Source organism: Prosopis cineraria, unplaced genomic scaffold (genome assembly GCF_029017545.1).
Source record: "Prosopis cineraria cultivar Desert tree isolate PC_DT_omini unplaced genomic scaffold, ASM2901754v1 PC11, whole genome shotgun sequence".
NCBI classification, from domain to species: Eukaryota; Viridiplantae; Streptophyta; class Magnoliopsida; order Fabales; family Fabaceae; genus Prosopis; species Prosopis cineraria.
This window is the reverse complement of record NW_026555342.1, coordinates 8889524-8907324: the sequence shown is the minus strand read 5'-3', so window position 1 is coordinate 8907324 and position 17801 is coordinate 8889524. Positions and strand designations below refer to the sequence as shown.

The following is a 17801-nucleotide window of genomic DNA, read 5'->3' as shown; positions in this document are numbered from 1 at the left end:
AGCTTCTTTAATCTCAAGGTTGTTTTAACAAGTTAATTATTTTTTCAGTTCCAGACAGCCAGTAAAGTAATTAGAAATAACCAACATTCTGGATAAAAAGGAAAAAGTTAATGATTTTTTTTTTCACCCATGGTTGAATAAAAGCTTGTTTATTTAAAATTTAAAAATAAGTTATTTCGATATTGTTAGTTAGCAGGACATGAACTCGTGTTCTCATAAAATGAGTCAATTCCTTAAACCAACTTTTGATACCTATATATTCTAAAACAGAGAAATAATAGATTGAGGATCATGTAGACAAACATTTCCCTCAACTTAGAATTGCATTCCACTCAAACAGATTAAGATCCAGATCCATGCGCCAAGTATACAAGAAGAATAATTTATCGCCAGATTCCAACAGGAGATATAGTTTAACCCCTAGCCTAGCCTATTGTATACATTACAAGCTAAAAGTGACCAGGTTTAAACTTCTCCACGCGCGCCAAGTGTTGATTCGCTTTATATCGTCCACAAAAGAGAGAATTACCTCTTGCATCAAGCAGAAACTTGCCATGATAAATGGCATCGAATTGATCTTCAGGTATGTAAAAAATGCTATTGCTGTTTCCCCCGAAAAGCTTGAACAATGTCCTCAGCTCTAGATTCGATGCCTTTCAGATATTCCGTCAGAATGCGCTGCTGGTAAGAACCTCCCTCCTTTGTTTTTCATGGACAAATCAAGGGAGTGGCATCAGCTTAAGAGGAAGAGAAAAATACAAAGAATAATTAAATCTCCAGCCATGAAGCAGGCTTTTGTCTCACCGTTCTAATCAAAGTGCGCTCAATTCGTTTCTTTAATACAGCATCGAGTTCCTCAGGTGAAACTTCCCCCGCGCCAATTGTCAACCCTTTGATCAAAATATTGTTCCATTCTTCTTCAGGGGCTGCAAGAAACCAATAATTGGTCAATGGGACAAATGTAACTGCATATGCAGATAAAAACGGGCTCGTTATCAATCTAGATACTCCGCTCATAGCGATGAAATTTGTGATCATCGAGAGGCTATAACTAGAAGCTTGCAGGAAACAGCAGATATACCAATTTGATGTCTTTAATAGATTAGTCTCCGATGAAGCCTTTGCACAAGTCTTTCATCTAACCAGAAATCAACTCTCAATCACAGGCACAGTCAGGAGACTCTCCAAACTGTGCCTGCCATTCTTTTCATAATATCATATTGATTTTACCTTGCAAATTTATCAACTTAAATGAAATTCAAATACATCAAAGGATATTCTTTATAAATGAACTCCAGCCTGGGAACCTTCACTTGAGCACATAAATAAGATCATTTCCTAAGACATGACATTCTGCGGTGATGAAGACACCTTGGATTATAGTTTCAAGGAACTGCTCGGCCTTCAAAACTTCCTCCCCTGCAACAAGAGCACACAGAGCTTCTAGATAACTAGATTAAATATTTATGCTAACTGCAAGGACATGCTGCGGTTAGATGGTCAATCACATGAATAGATTAGATTAAAATTCGAGCTTTGCACTGAAGAACGGCAGATACCAAAGAGAGGGAGAGAGAGAGGAGAATTAGGAGAAAATAAATTCTCAACCTGAACCAAATATCAATAGACGATTATTCAAACATGGCAAGCAATGAAAATCTTTGTGACCCACTTACGTCCCTCCCGTTCACTTAGGTCAACATATGTTTCCCAGGGAAGAGTATTAAAGAACGCGATACATTAGATATTTTCATATTATTTACCTAATTCTTCTGAATATAAATCATGTCACCATTAAAATCCTGTAATAAGCTACATACGTGCCAAGTTCTCAAGTAGGTCCACGATTCCAAAGGCAAATACGCATCTCGTTAGACATAAATTTCCTGTGGTAAACGTGATGCATCAGCAAATAGAACATACCTTTCTTGGCATAACTACGTTTTGACAGAACCTTGGAAGCATAGAGCTGCAAAACCTTTTGCAGCATAGCCTCAAGCCCTGGCTTATCTCCATCTTCTTTTGCCTGCACATTGCAGGGAAGATAATAGCAATACTAAAGAATATTGAACACATCATATGTTGCTGCATTTACACAATGAACTTACAAGGGTTATTTTAATAAAACTTGAAATTCTAAGAAAACCAAGCAATAACATGCGAGAAACTGAAAAAGACACTAAAGCAGTTTAACCCCCTCCCCTTTTGTCACTGATACTTCATACATGTTATATTTTTAACATACAAGTGATTAACATAATAACATTATTCTCAAGAATTTTAAGGGTATCATGAACCAGCGATTGAAATCATTACTGGTTGAAAAAAAAAAAACAGTAGAAGAGATTTACCTGTCGTAGTTGTGCACTAACTTCTGAAAGAAACCCCTCATCCAGTTGCCCTTCTTGCTCCCTTTGACTTATTTCCTAAGTATTTGAGATTATAAATTGGGAAATTGATAGGACTTGTTGAAAGAATATATGCTTGATGCAACTGATTAACATATATGCTCTTACTTCATTTAGATTAGAAAACCTCAACACAAACTATACTCATTTGCATAAAGTGTGATCACTTTTGCCTTTAGAAAAGACCAGATGATGCAAGATTCATTTATGTTAGTAGGCAACTATGTTTAGACTTTAGATCACTCTGCCGTTCCTTATTATGGCTAACTACTTTCAGTCCTCATCAAATTCAGTTTCCCCGAAAAATTGCAGCCTTTTGAGGGGTATAAGATGTCCCATTGTGCAATAAAACATGTCACTCTCAAAACAGAGAGAAAGTGAAAACTTACTTTTTCCATCAACGTGAGGGCTTGACGATCTCTGGGAGGCCAGGGAATCTCTTCAACATCATCAACTACAGGTTTTAGTACTCCCTTGAGGACATCTGTAGCAGATTCTATTTTTTCCTGAGTCAAATTATATAAAGGATTCTTATCAAAAGAAGCATTGATGGGAATAAAACAAGCACGGCGACAAGGTTAACAGAGGTAAGAAAATACTTTGGTCTTATGAACCAATTGATCCACTATGCTCATCACAATTAAAGCCAGCTCCTCATAATCTTTCTGCATATTCACAATAAATGAAAGCTACTTTTACGTAATGGCATGACTATGAAGGGACTGAGTAAAGAATCATTCTAAGGGATTAAAAACCCTGCTTTATCATTCTCAGATTTGCAAGTATCAGTTCTTGCTGCAAGGCGGATCCAAAAGCTTGGATTGAAGGCAAGGATATTTTCAACAACGAGTTTCTGAAGCTGTTTGCAGAGGAAAATAAAAAATAAAAATATGTCAATTTAAAAGAATTATGAAGTAAACTCAGTAAAAATGCTCATGCTTTTGAGTGAAAAGAATAAGTTCATATATAACCCCATTCACATATGAACACAAGATTGCATTGGCAATTTGATGCAAAGAACAAAGAGTAAACTTTACATGAAACCCCAGCATTTCAACAAGAGAAATTCAGATCAGATCATTTTGTTGTCTAATACGGAAAATATTACATCTAAATTCTGTATGGTAAACAAACTAACTATCCTTCCATGAATGCTAAGTAAAAGCATTAAATTTGATAGCCAGGTAATGAATAAGGTGTATTATGTCAAGGGGGGAAATTATAACAGCACCACAGACAACTTAAAGACAAAACCACAGTTTGATATCAATGTGATTAAATACAAATACTGAAAGTAAGGACAATATGAAAAGGAAGGATGGGGTAGGGGGAACGATATCTATATCCTTACGTCAGGAGGATTTGAATCCCTCAGCATATCTATGAGCCTATCAATTTCCACAGTCTTCTTGAATGCTTCCTCAGCATCTTGATCGACTGCACATATCAAAGTTCTCCTGTTTTAGATCCAAAAATGTAAATTTACTAATGATCCCATTATCAATATGAGAACTGTACAACGAAACACTAGAAATTAAAATAAACCATACATGAGGCTCATTTGATTTAGTAACTCAAGCGCAATAAGAGCAGGATGTCACGGCTTTGGAACTCCCTTGTCCTTTAACCATGCTAGCCTTAGCTTGATCTTTGCTAAGTTAGCCAAACCCTCAGATTGTAGGCAAAGAAACTAAGATACTCAAACACAAGAGAGAAGAGAGCTTGGATGAAAGAACTTAAAAGCTTTATTGATTTCCTTGCTTTGTTTGTTTGCTTCTTGTTAGTTACAAATGAGAGGTGTAGGGGTATTTATAAGCCTCCCCTTTCTTCCAAAAGATTCCCACCTTCTTATTAGATAGTAGAGATCAATCCAATCCTACGATTTACATTCATTCTCTAAAGTATTGAATAAAAATATCTACAAGAAATTTCTAGAGACTTTCTTCAAGATATTTGTGGAACATTCTAGAACATCCTAAAATATTCTAAATATCTCCATGTTCCTCCATAAGTTTCTAGAATTTTCTAAAATCTTCTAGATTTTTTTTTCAAATATTTCTAGATTGTTCCAGATGCTTCTAGAACATACTAGATTCTTCTCAAACATTTTGGATTCTTCTGGAATTCTCGTCCTGGACATTTCCGAAAACACCCTAACGTTGTAAGTTCTTCTCTTTCTGGACACATGTTGTAACATTATCCCCCACCTAGTCTAATGATGCACTCGTCACTGACTTGATTCATGTATCAAGGATTTCTCTTGCAAGGATCCTTATTCTTCTTTGTCATAAGGCCATTATTCTCTCCTCAAAAAGTTAGCTCATCAAAGTGCGGCGCAAACCTCTCTCCCCTTCTATCCAGGGGGGCCATATCATTCCATCCACAGGAGGTCCAAGTATCATTACCTTCTCTCCTACAAGTTGGCTTAATGGGGTGTGCAGCGCACCCGCTTATATAGCCAGGATCCTCCCCTAGCCCCTCCAATGTGGGATGTAATAGCTCCCCCAGCCAATCTGTGATGCCCCCATCATAGGTGGCCTACCAGAAGAGCCCACCGACTCGACAAACTCAGGTCTGACTTAGACCTTCAACACAACCCTTTACCCCTTCAAGTTTTCTAAGAGTATGATCTTCCAATATACTCATATCATTTTCAATCTTCTCAACCTTACTAGTTCTTTAAAAGGCATCGATTTTATCTGATAAAATAGCAAGGTCCTTGATGCACACTGTACTGGTTCCTCGTGCCTTCTTTCCACCATGGTGTGAAGGTTGAGATTCCCCTCTCCTCTCTTCTACGTTAACAAGAGTCTCCTCAATTATATCCAACATCCTTGTCTACAAGTATGAATTTGAACCGCGGCTCCCTCAAACCTTAGCTATGATAACACATTATCACGACCTTGGAACTCCCTTGTCCTTGAACCATGCTAGCCTTGGTTTAATCAACCTCTTGATCTTTACTAAGTCAGCCAAATCCTCAAATTGTAGGCAAAAAACTAGAGAACTCAAATACAAGAGAGAAGAGAACATGGATGAAAGAACTTGAAAGCTTTATTGATTTCCTTGCTTTGTTTGTTTGCTTCTTGGTGGTTACAAATTAGAGGTGTGAGGGTATTTATAGGCCTCCCCCTTCCTCTAAAACATGCCCACCTCCTTAAGGGACAGTGGAGATTAATCAAATCCTACAGTTTATGTTTATTCTCTAGAGTATTCTATAAAACTATCTACAAGAAATATCTAAATATTTATAAAGATATTTCTAGAAACTTTTTTCAAGATATTTGTGGAACATTCTAGAACATCATAGAACCTTCTAGAAAGTTTCCAAAAACACCTTAACCTCATAGGTTCTCCTCTTTCTGGACACATGTTATGACAGGGAGCTGGCAAGTAAACAAGTCAAATTATTACCGGGACTAAGTGTCGAGCCAGGAATATTACCTCTTCCTCCAATTCAAAGGAAACAGTCTCTGCCTCTTCATCCAGAAAATAGCATGGCAACGTGGAGCCAGAAAACCCTGAATTTGGAGAAGAAAATATGATTAAGCAGGATTACTTGAAAGGTTCTGTCAGAATCAAGAAAGAAAAAGCCTCAAAATGTAGTGAACATCAAATAAATACACGATATGGGTGAGGAATCCGTATATATGAACTCTGCTCACATCAACTGCTTGGTCTCAACGACCAAGAATCAAAGAAAAGCATATATTGCATAAAATTAGGTTTTTATCCTTATCAAGTGCAGAACATGATAAAAACCAGACGCAATTGATGATGAAGTACCTGTAGATGTGAAGAAAGCGAAGGAGTCGGGACGCAACGTCGTCGAAGAAGATACGGAGAAGCAGAAGTGGTGACAGAGAATGCAGCCATTGCGGAAGTTAGAGCACTAAGCACTGTGACTCTTTGGCGGGAGACCCTCTAATGGCCGTTCAAGCCCGTGCAACCAAATCTCCACGATACGCCTTCATCTGAAAGTTTGTTCATACATTTTTTTTTTAACGTTTTCTTTTTTTTTTTCCTTCCGATGATAATAAAATTTTTCTTTTACATTTATAAATAATAATTTACTTTTTTAAAATATTATAATTTTTTAAAAAAAATTATTATCAATAAATCTATATAAATTATTAAATTATTCTTATTAAAAATAAATTATTTATAAATTTTATCTAAATATTCATAACATTTATTTAAATAAAATTATCATTTACTTTTAATAAAAATAATGTAATAATTTATATATAAATTTATTAACGATAAAAAATTTAAAAAAATTATAATATTTTAATAAAGTTAAATTATTTTTTAAAGGATTTTATTATTATTTATTATCTTTTTCTTTTGGAGGTATCTGTTGGACTTTGTCGGGAGGCCCAATAGTGAAAACTTCAGGCCCAACATGGCAAACAATAAAAGTCTTGTGAAAAAATGGTGAATCAGAAGCCGACATTTTGGCCCGAAAGTAGAAAAGCCCATACTTAACAGTTTCCTACACTTTTCTATCTTTATCCATCTATATAACTAACGAGGATTGAGTATAATAAAAAGTGTCCACATTCAATGGAACAAGATTATCCTAAATAAGAAGATTCATGGATGCAACAGGAAAAATATATATATATATATTATCCGTCTGTATGAACTAGAAGACATTAAAGGAACAATACACGCAAACATCCTCGAGTATTGTGTCATCATTAAAAACAACAAATACCAATAAAATGATTGAAGATATAAGTTATCAAATACATTCGAATATGAAACTTGAATAATCCATATTTTTCTAAGAACATGAAAAATTTCACATCAGAGTGAGGTTGCATTCCATGCACTTGTGCCCATGTGAAGTATGCACGCGGAATTAGTAAATAGAATACAAACATGTTTCTTGCCCTGGAAGCTCTTCAAACAGAATAAGATGGGGACTTGACGGACAGACATCACATTCATGCCCATTGACTACTTTTACCTCTCCCAGCCTTCACAGTCCACAAATGGGGATATGAAAAGCGAAAACAGTTCACAGTGCTGGGAAGATAAAACTTAACTCTTATGAACATTATTGATTTTTTGTCATGAATTCTCTCATTCAATTCTTATAAAATTGATACTTTCTGTTTGACTAATTATAATCGCATATATTTTCAATTCATTCGTGCCAAATATAATAATTATAGATAATCTCGTTATATCAACATGTTGTGCGAGAAATAACAAATCAGAATTCTTTTTTCTTTTCTTTTTGCACAATAAGTCAGAGTTCGAATACGCAGGAATCAAGGACCAAAAGAGATAATTAATGCGATGGTTGGCCAAAATACAGTTAATGCAATGACATGTACAAAACATTTAGTAGACTACTACTGTTTTTTTAAGAAAATGTTGATATTGATATTTAAAATATCATAAATTCATTTAACAAGTAAAAAATTTAACTGAGTTGTGTTCCGATTGCTCATTAGAATTAATATGGAAAAAATTTATATACTTAAATTTATATATTTAATGTATTTGTATTCAATAAAATCAAGATATGTGAATTTTTTTAGATTATTTTTATAATAAATTTTTGTTATTAATTAAATTAATACATTAAGATCCATATGTTATAATTTGATTTAATATAAGTATATTAAGTATATAAGGTTAAGAATATAATTCTTACCCGATTAATATAGATATTAATAAGTTTAAAAAATACTTATAAAAATATTTACAAATTATTCATCTTCGAAGTTTACATATCTTTTTTTTTTTTATTTGAATAATTTTTCATGTTGACAATAAAATTCAATTCTAATACTCATGAAACGTACTAAATCACATATTTGTCAATTGAATCAATTTTTGTTAGAAAATTATTATTAAGACCAGAGCACGATAAATGTTTCATAAATGTTACTACTTTTTCGGACGTAAAATAAATATTTGCCACTCTGAATCTTAATATCCAATGTAAAACGCACATATCATGCACCAACCTTGCAACTAATTTGGTGCTTGCCCAATTAAATGCCCCTTTCAACTGTTATGTCCTTAAATTTCCATGATAACTCGGTCCTTCCACAGCGTTCACCTTTTGTTGATGTTACCACTCACAAGAAGTGGCGTGCCAGAACCACATGGTTGTGAAATTATGAGCGAGACAGACACCCATGAAAAAGTTCACATAATTCGTCGTTCAAAAGCCTCATTCATGTGGGTGTATATGACATTTATATAATAAAAAATAGGTTTTAATGTTCAATGTACCTTTCTTATCTTCTGTGCTGACCTTGTCCATGCTGCCAACTTGCAAAATCTCACCCAAATATTTCCTTCAAGATTCTGCCGACGCGCCAAAACACACGCACACGTTTGTAACGTGACTCGCTCTGAAAAAGTATTTACCTGTCGCCTTGTATATGTGATCAATTTTGTGATGCCAATAAGGGCGAATTATGCAAAAACCTCGTTTAAAGAATTAGAAGACAAAATTTTTTTCCACTAAAAAAAATTAGAAGACAAAAGGGCAGGAAAATGAGGAGAACTATTAGCTAGTAAAACTAAAAAAAAAATTCTGCACTTCATTGTTTGGGTCTTTCATAGAATACGCGAGGAACAGAAAACCTTTAAAATTACGTCCCGAATCAATAGAGAATCCCAGTCATGAATTGAACCTGGACTTCTCACATACATCGAGTGCAATAGCAGATCAACTCTTTTTTCCCTTAAAGTTATTAATCGCTCTTCTAACTCTATTGATATGCAATTAATAATATTTGGTAATACGAAATATTGATTTATAAATGCTATTAATTCACGAAATAAGGTTGTTTACGTTGAGATCAAATTTCAACCAAAAGCCTTCGTGAAAATGCAAAAGGTAGGTGTCAATGTGTTTTGCCTGAAGCAGCAGATAATATTTTGTTTTAATGAATAATATATACTCCCTTTATTAAAAAATATAAAACATTTTTTGAGAAATTAAATATTAAAAAATGTAAGGTATTTTTAATCTTTTGAGATGTAATCATTATTTTTTTAAAAAGTGCCCCTATTAATAAATGATTTTATATTTATTATAAAAAATTCAACAAAAATAAATATAAAAAAATAGGATTAGTTTGAAAGTAGGTATTTACTTTATTAAGGAATAAGATTCTATTAAAAATGTCTTATATTTTTTTAACAAAGGAAGTATATATATGTAATATTCTTTTGGCTTGAAAATTATACATAGTACTGGGGGTGTGTGTTCAATATATGATCCTCTTAAGCATCACTTTATTTTAGTTTTGTATATAAAAACACAAATGCTTTTTTGTTAAAAAAAATTTCTTGGTAAAATTTCATTAGTATTAGTTAAGAGACACCCATTATATATTAGGAGTAATCGTAGAAGAGTAGCATGAATACTCGAAATAATGATTATAAATAATTAATTAATTAAACTAGTTTTTCTTAATTTTAATGAATTATTGCTTAAAAAATACTATATTTAATACCGGAATGCTACTACGACTATTATTATTTACTAGAATTACTACTAATTTAGTAAATAATATACTCTTGTATTATTAATTTCGATATACTCCTATATATAAAATTTGAAATCATTAATTTAGTTATAAATGTAGCTTGACACAACACCCACACTCGGAGTCTGTGGATGCTTCTTTTCTGGTTCGATTTAGATAATGCTCAATTTTTTTATTTGTTGATAAAAGGACATCGCATTGAAGAAAATAGAATAAAAGAGGACATCATCGTCCTTACTGGCAAAATAAATACAATTGTGATAAAAATAAATAAATAAATGACCTTAGGACGCCTGGGTCCCACAAGTTAGACATGGCCCTCATCGACCCCGCCTCTCAGGATTCATATTTAATTTATCTGCAAAACTTTTGAAGCGCTTTAAAGTTTGAATTAATATATGTGAAGATAAATGCAAGCCATGCATCTCCCAACCCAAGTTCAAAATCAGAGCTCCGACATCACTCTCCGGATTCAGACACACTCAGAAATGAGAGTAAAAGTTTTTCCTCTAGAACTAGACCCCAAGGTCCAAACACTCCACTTGCAATCTCCCACTTTAAATATACTCAGAAGAGAAATACACACACAGACTAAATATATTTGAATTAAACTAGATTATAAGTATATGAGTAATTTTGTTTTACTCTGGCGCCTTAAATCTCCAATAAAATAATAATGTATGTGCTAATTTGTTTCTTCTCAAAAATCAACGGAGGAAAAGCTTAATTGATCTTTTAAAAAGTTTCCCTGAATTCTAATAGAGATACCATCGATAGTTTAGCTATATATTAATATGCACCACAAGGAAGTGGTTTCTCATGAGTGAAGTGTTGTTAGAAGAGAAGAGAAAGGAATTAAGAATATCAACATGTCTGCAAAAATGTAACATCACAGTATAAAAAATAAAAGGTATTACTTTCATTCATAAATGTAAAATATTTTTTAAAAAATTAAATATTAAAAAATATAAAGTATTTTTAGTTTTTTAAATTATAATCATTGTCTTTTTTTAAATATCCCTATTAAATAAATTAATTTATATTTATTTTAAAATAAAATATCATATTAAATATGAGTAAATATAAAAATATATTATTAATTAAAGATAATTAATTATTTTATTAAGAAGTGAGATTCAATTAAAAATATTTTATATTTTTTAATTAAGTGAGTAAAGATTGGCAAAGTTCAAAAGTCATGAAAAAACAGTACAATTCAAGTAGCAAACATGAGCCTCTCTAATTAATATTCCCTCCATTTTTTATTATGACATAAACTAATACATAATTTATTATTATTTTAAGAGAGACTACAAATTTCAAGGTAAAAAACATTTATTACACACACTTTCTCAAATTGCCGCTCGTGAATGAACGATATCATTAAAGTAGATAAAAAAGTAAACATCATTTACAATAACATTTTATTTTAAATATTTTAATTTTAAATATAATTATTATAATTAATCAATTTTTTAAAATATTTAAATTGGTTAAAATTTACTTATATTTTAAAAGGGATGGAGTGATTACTTACTTTTGAAGAGCAAAAGACTGTGGGAACTATGAATAAAAGATGTGAAATTTAAATTATACAGAAAAAATATAACTTTTTGGTTCTAAAATTTTTCTCAATTACTGATTAAGTTTCTAATCTTTAATTCAGAAAAAAAAATAATTTCTTATCACAAAACAACCCAGTTTATATAATTTATTGATTTGATATAACTCAATTTCTATAATTTTTTAATTGAATAAATTAAAGGATTAAATTGAGTTGAATCAAATTTCAAATACTAAATCAATAATTAAATGGAAGTTTAGTGACTAAAATTATTTTAATTGTATAAGTGAAAAACAATAGGAAAGTCATGTTATATAGAGAAAACGAGGAATGCATGGATTCGTCCATAGTTTTGATAGGGTCAGAAAAAGTTAATGATAATGAAGAGGCCTAGCAGTTCTCGCTGGACCCCTAATGCGTAATGAGCATCCATAATTCTTTTGTCTTCACTCTTCAGTCCCTGTTTCGCTTGCCCTGCTTCTCAGACTCAGATCAATCAAAAACAAAAACCCATTACCCATCTCTCCCTCTTTCTCTTTCTCAAGGACAGAGAGTGAGAGGGATTCGCAGACAAGAATGAAGATACTTTGTGACGTGTGTGACAGAGCTGAGGCCTCTCTGTTCTGTCCCTCCGACGAAGCTGCTCTCTGCTACGCCTGTGATCGCACCATCCACCATGCCAACAAGCTCTCTCGCAAACATTATCGCTTCTCTCTTCACCATCCTTCCTCTAATTTCTCTCCTCTCTGCGATATCTGTCAAGTATGCCACTCTTTCTTTCTCATTCTCTGACTCTGCCCTTTAATTTATCCACAAAAACAGAGTCAGATCATACAGAAATGGTGCTGGGTGCTTGTTGTTTGTATCTTCTTAGAAACACCGAATTTTGAAGGAGAAAAAAATGCTTTGATTCGAGAATCTCATGTTATGGTGATTGTGCTTTTTGATGCAGGAGAGGAGAGCGTATCTGTTCTGCAAAGAGGACAGAGCAATACTGTGCAGAGAATGTGACATTCCTATCCACAGAGCCAGCGAGCATACTCGGAAACATAACAGGTTTCTTCTCACTGGTGTGAAGATCTCTGCTTCAACCTCAAGCTCTGATTCGCAATCCAACGTGAAGAGACACAGATCATCATTTTCTAGCGAGAATGCTTATTCTTCAATGGTGGTGAATAGTTCTCTATTGGCCTCAGCGACTGGCAATGGCAGCGTTGAAGACCAGTGCATAATTAGTAAAACCAGTTCAGTTTTGACAAGCAGCATTTCTGAATACTTGATCGAGAAGATACCTGGTTATTGCTTTGAAGATCTTCTTGATGCTTCTTCATTCCCTCCACCTAATGGTTTCTGTTAGGTTTGCCATAAACCCTATATCAACTGAACTATTATTATGCATTGATCTTGGATTAAGATGTACTCAGCAATTTCTTTCTAGTATCGCTCACTAGCTCACACACACCAGCATTACTTTTTCTTCTTCTTCTCATTTTGTGTTTGCACCTAGCGAACACATTAGAGGGAGATATGTTTATTTTTCATATGGTATTGTTCTTAATAACTCTTTGTGTGGTTTTGCTGTATAATATTGCACAAGTATGAGAACCTGTCAGCATTTGAGGAGCATGATGTTGAAGCAAGCATGTATTTGTTCAGAAGCTTCAGACGAATCTCATCCACTTTAATCTGTGCTTCTCGAATCTTCCTCATATTGGCAATTCGCTGGTTGGATTTCAGGAAATGACTAAAGAAAACTTCGCCTAATTGTTCATAAAACCAATCCTTTATTAACGAGACAGCGTTAGAAGCTCTCGTTGATTAATTAACAATTTGTAAAATCAGTTAGAGGATATCATCTGTTTAGTTATTTGCATTTCCTTTCTTCTTTCTGCTTTTTTTTTTGGCAATCTTCTCAGCTTTCAATATGCGTTTAAAATTCCAATTTTCCTTCTTTTGGAATTAGGTGAGAGGAGTACTTTTCATTAGTGTGGGCTGTGGAGGTCAATAAGAAACCTACGGCTCTTTGAAGTCAACTAGATGATTGGGGGAAAAAAAAAGATATTTATTAGTTTTTTTTAATTATTATTCAACCATTTTTACGTTGATATGACTACCTCCCATTTTCTACCCTGAAATTCAACTAATTCCGTGTTGGCATTTGACGATGGCGTTCGTTCAAAGCTTTCTGCTTGCAATTCAGTGGATGTAAGGAACTTCCGAAATCTCTAATAGGCAATGAGATCATTGAAAGAAAGAATGGCATTTATGTGCCTTACAAGCGAATGTGATGATTAATAACACACACGCGCGCGCGCGCGCGCGCACACACACACACAAGTTAAATGCTAAACTTGAGCTGCACTTTGAGAGTTGTTTAAGCTTAAGAACTAAAAAAAAATGACCTAGTAATAGTATATAAACATGAAACTATCATTTCTAAAAAAAAATTTAATATATAATCCAAAATGCAGTACTAGTTAATTAGATTCAAACATTCTGAAGCTCAATTAAAAGTTGCTCTTTTAAGAATGCATGACTCAAGGCTTATAAATGATAGGGTACATTCTATATAAAGATGATATGCAGGGCTTATAAGTAATATAATTTTTAAAAATAAACATATTAATATTGTTATGTAATCACTAGTTTTATGGATCACTATTTATACTATTTTGAATTATATAAATATTTTCGAATTGTTATTATTTCAAATAAAATCATCTTTATAAGATAAATGACTAACTTTTAATTTCAAGGGATATAAATGGTAATTTCAAAAATCAGTTAAAATATGTTATTCTCTAAATTTTGTAAGAGGTCTTAATTTTTAAAATATTTAATTATAAATTATAGATCTCCAAATGTTCCAAGATGCAATTTTAGTTGTTTTCATGTCAAAATATTTCCTCTGTTTTATGTATTAGTTACCTTTTAAAATAAATTATTGTTCTTTTTTATAAGTTAATTTACATAAAAATTGACAACTAATCTTTTCACAATTTTTATTACTAGAATAACTGGTTGCATATGAAAGAAAAAATTCTTTTAAAGAAAAAATTGGTGAAAAGGGCTTTGTTTGAAGGGAATTTGGTCCTAAATACAATTGAAAATCAAGACTAATATTTTATTCATTAAACAATATAATCAAATGATTGAAATACTCCTCTATTTAAATCAATAAAATTGAAAAAAAAAAACAAAAACTACCTGTTCAACTATGCCCCTCAAGCCAGAAGTCTTACGTCCCAAACCAAAAACCTTACACCAAACGAAAAGTCTTACATTTTAAGTCAAAAGTCTTACACCTAAGGTTTTTAGGTTTTTAGGTTTAAGACTTTTGATTTAGAATGCATGTGTTGAATAGAAAATTTTTTTTTTTAATTTTATTGGTTTAAATAAAAGGATATTTCAATCATTTATTTATATTATTTAATAAACAAAATATTAGTCTTAGTTCTTGAATTACATTTGGTTTTTGAGATTAACTTTCTTTCCAACACGTTTCTTTTTACTAATTTTTCCTTCTTTTTAAGATAGATATTTAACAAAGATAAATTAAAAAAATTCATACGCCAAGAACTTTTTTTTCTACGACTAGGTCTAGGCATAAACTTATTTGATGCAATTATTGAATAAAACTGTAGTCGTAAAAAAAAAAAAAAGCAAAGGAAAAAAAGAGTGTAAATTTTCTTCTCACGAGTCCAAATTTCCGTCTATCTTCAATTGAATCAATCGTGTGGTAGTTGGCGTTCGAAGCCGTGAATACCACTAGGCAACAAACAATACCATTGCTTTGAGCCTCCAAAATGTTTACTTATACTTTATATAATCAGTTATTATTTTACTAAGTAAATATCAATATTAGTTGCATATTTTCATAAAAAAATTTGTTGCTTGCTTACATATTTTCAATAAGCATTAATGTTAATTACATCTTCTCATTAAGAATTTATTAACTCACATTTCATTGCACCTATACTCCCTCTTTGGTCTTATTTATAAGATAGAGAAAGAATAATTTTTTTAGTCACATTATTATTTTTTTTCATAAATTTTTTTATCCTTTATTAAATATTAAAAAAAATATGTTAGTGAAGGATATATATTTAATAAAGGTAAAATTTAAAACTTATTAAATTTTAACATAATATTAAAAATTTTAAAATTTTTCTTAATAAAATATATTAAAAATAATTTATAAATAAAATTAGAAGAGTAATTTTTATTCCCAATATCAATTAACCATTCTCTCATTAAAAAGGATGACGTTGATAATATGATATTAAAAAATTAGGCTCTTTTTTAATTGCATTTATTTTTTGTTGAATTTTAAAGGCAGGCGCAACGCCCAAAGAGGCACCGGATCGAACCTCGAACACAGTGCGTCAGTGCCATAAAGGCAAAATTTGGTACCACTAGGCCCAAGAGTCTTGGATCTTTTCAATTACATGTATTGATTGTAGAATATTATGAATAATACCAATAAGTAAATAATAGTTGCTACTATTAAATGAAAATTTTTAAAATTAAAATTATTTAAATTTTATTTAAAATCAATCATATTACAAAATAAATTAAGAGCTCGTTTTTATTTTAATTGGATATAATTAATTAAAAAATTAATTAATTAATATAATTTATTTTAATTATAATTAATTATATTATAACACAGTATGTTTGAATACTATTTTTTAAAATTAATTTTAATAAAATTAAAAATATTTAAATAATTTAATTAAAATTAATTTTAACATTACAAATTACTATAAAGAATATTATTTTTTAAAATTAAATTATTAATAAATTTATATTTAATATTATTAAATTTGTTAAATTTTATTTAAGAAGTAAAATATATCATTTAAATTATATATCTGATTAATTATAAAAAAATTATAATAATTAATGAAGATGATAATATATAAGTTAATCTCTAATGACATCATATATATTGTAATGTCTATCTTGATGTTACAAGGACAACATTCACGTATCGTTATGATAATTAAGATTTAATAAAATTCTCTAAAAAAGTTATCACAACTCAAAGGTTTGAAGATAATTAGTTAAAATATTGGGATCTCAAAAAAATCTTTTTTAATATATTGTTTGAGCTCAAACTATGGTTAAAAATCAGTTAAGAACAAATATGGAAGCATGAAAATCAATTCACTTCGAAACAGACTAAAACAAGTCATTATGCCCTTATTTGGTATGTTCAGCGCGGTGCAAGCCACACCAGCCATGGCGGATGGCACAGAGAGATGAATCCCTCAAGGACCTCTTGCGCCGCGACACGCACCTGCTGTCATGGTTTCTCTCTGAACTTTCAAAGCGCACCGTTTCACTATCTGACATCTGATTTGAGCGATTCAAATGTTCACACGAAATTCTTTAAGTCCTCTAGCTAATGGTATCACATCTATTTAAAAGATAGACATCCAAATTCAAAATAATTCATTTTCATAGCCAAAACACATACTATAGTGTTTAACTTAAAATACCAAATGTTATTAGCCCTAACGACACCTTGACCACCTCAAATGAACCACATATCACATAACAATTCAATTATAACACACAAATGAGTAATCACACTCAAAATGATCACCAAACCCTCAAATGACAATAACACAACGGGGTGGATGAAATTTAACAAATAAATCAATTGATCATTTTTGACACTCAAAACACTTGACATACATCACATGTAAGCAACTTGGCCAAGCACACACTTAATTCATAACATCATTCTTGGATCAAGATATACATACTTATCACAAATTCATACAAGTGATATCCAAATAATGTCATGTTCCTAAATTGGTAATATTTAGTGACAATATTCGTTACAAAATAAAAAAAGAGAAAGGAAAGAACTATACTATAATACTTTTCACTCTTCAGACGCTTCTTCCTTCCCCTTGCCTCTACTGAAGCCCTCACCTGTAAAATTTAACTACGAGGTAAAATAAATATCTCAGTAATCAATATAGTTCGTCAAATGTTTATTACCACAAATAACCATGAAAAAATATCAAAACCATAGTAATAACAAGCATATCATAATTATGAAATAAGTGCATCTTTTCTCAACAAAACATATAGTTTTACACTAGCATGATCGTTTAATCACCGAACCTCCTATACTCCCTAACATGAAACCATAGACTCTCCTAAATCAATCACTTGTTATCCCGAGCATACTTTCGGTGGTAGAAATACTCGACCAAAGGTAATCTAACCCGCCTATGAACTATGATTTTTCTCTCTTTATACACTTGTGATAGAAGCATTATTGAC

At 31.7% G+C, this 17801-nt stretch overlaps 2 protein-coding genes across 5 annotated transcripts; one reads left to right on the top strand and one right to left on the bottom strand.

The window, feature by feature from the left end:
• Positions 1-294: 294 nt before the first annotated feature.
• LOC129285426 (uncharacterized) lies at positions 295-6392 on the bottom strand. 3 transcript variants are annotated; one of them, XM_054921133.1, is made up of 11 exons: positions 6195-6387; positions 5853-5929; positions 3760-3865; positions 3169-3267; positions 3008-3073; positions 2798-2914; positions 2352-2426; positions 1924-2026; positions 1372-1419; positions 805-926; positions 295-699 (listed from the first exon to the last, which is right to left on the bottom strand). In XM_054921133.1, the coding sequence occupies exons 1-11, from the start codon at positions 6282-6284 to the stop codon at positions 598-600; spliced, it is 1005 nt and encodes a 334-aa protein (XP_054777108.1). In that variant the 5' UTR covers positions 6285-6387; the 3' UTR covers positions 295-597. The 3 variants fall into 3 exon arrangements, 2 of the variants coding, with proteins under 2 accessions (XP_054777108.1, XP_054777109.1); XM_054921134.1 differs by lacking the exon at positions 1372-1419 and having other exon boundaries at positions 6195-6389; XR_008587200.1 differs by lacking the exon at positions 295-699 and having other exon boundaries at positions 799-926; positions 1082-1419; positions 6195-6392.
• Positions 6393-11946: 5554 nt separating this feature from the next.
• LOC129284945 (B-box zinc finger protein 20-like) lies at positions 11947-13461 on the top strand. 2 transcript variants are annotated; one of them, XM_054920468.1, is made up of 3 exons: positions 11947-12260; positions 12451-12855; positions 13096-13461. In XM_054920468.1, exons 1-2 carry the CDS (start codon positions 12075-12077, stop codon positions 12853-12855), a joined length of 591 nt encoding a protein of 196 aa, XP_054776443.1. In that variant the 5' UTR covers positions 11947-12074; the 3' UTR covers positions 13096-13461. The 2 variants fall into 2 exon arrangements, with proteins under 2 accessions (XP_054776443.1, XP_054776441.1); XM_054920466.1 differs by having other exon boundaries at positions 12451-13461.
• The last annotated feature ends 4340 nt before the right edge of the window (positions 13462-17801 follow it).

What these genes read in the sequence shown, in the direction of transcription:
- LOC129285426 (XM_054921133.1), bottom strand. Translation starts at nt 6,284, where the DNA reads ATGGCTGCATTCTCTGTCACCACTTCTGCTTCTCCGTATCTTCTTCGA. An exon ending in CCCTCACGTTGATGGAAAAA is followed by an intron (nt 2,427 to 2,797) that starts GTAAGTTTTCAC and finishes TCAAATACTTAG; the next exon opens with GAAATAAGTCAAAGGGAGCA. An exon ending in TTAGTGCACAACTACGACAG is followed by an intron (nt 2,027 to 2,351) that starts GTAAATCTCTTC and finishes TGCAATGTGCAG; the next exon opens with GCAAAAGAAGATGGAGATAA.
- LOC129284945 (XM_054920468.1), top strand. Translation starts at nt 12,075, where the DNA reads ATGAAGATACTTTGTGACGTGTGTGACAGAGCTGAGGCCTCTCTGTTC. An exon ending in CTCTCTGCGATATCTGTCAA is followed by an intron (nt 12,261 to 12,450) that starts GTATGCCACTCT and finishes TTTTTGATGCAG; the next exon opens with GAGAGGAGAGCGTATCTGTT.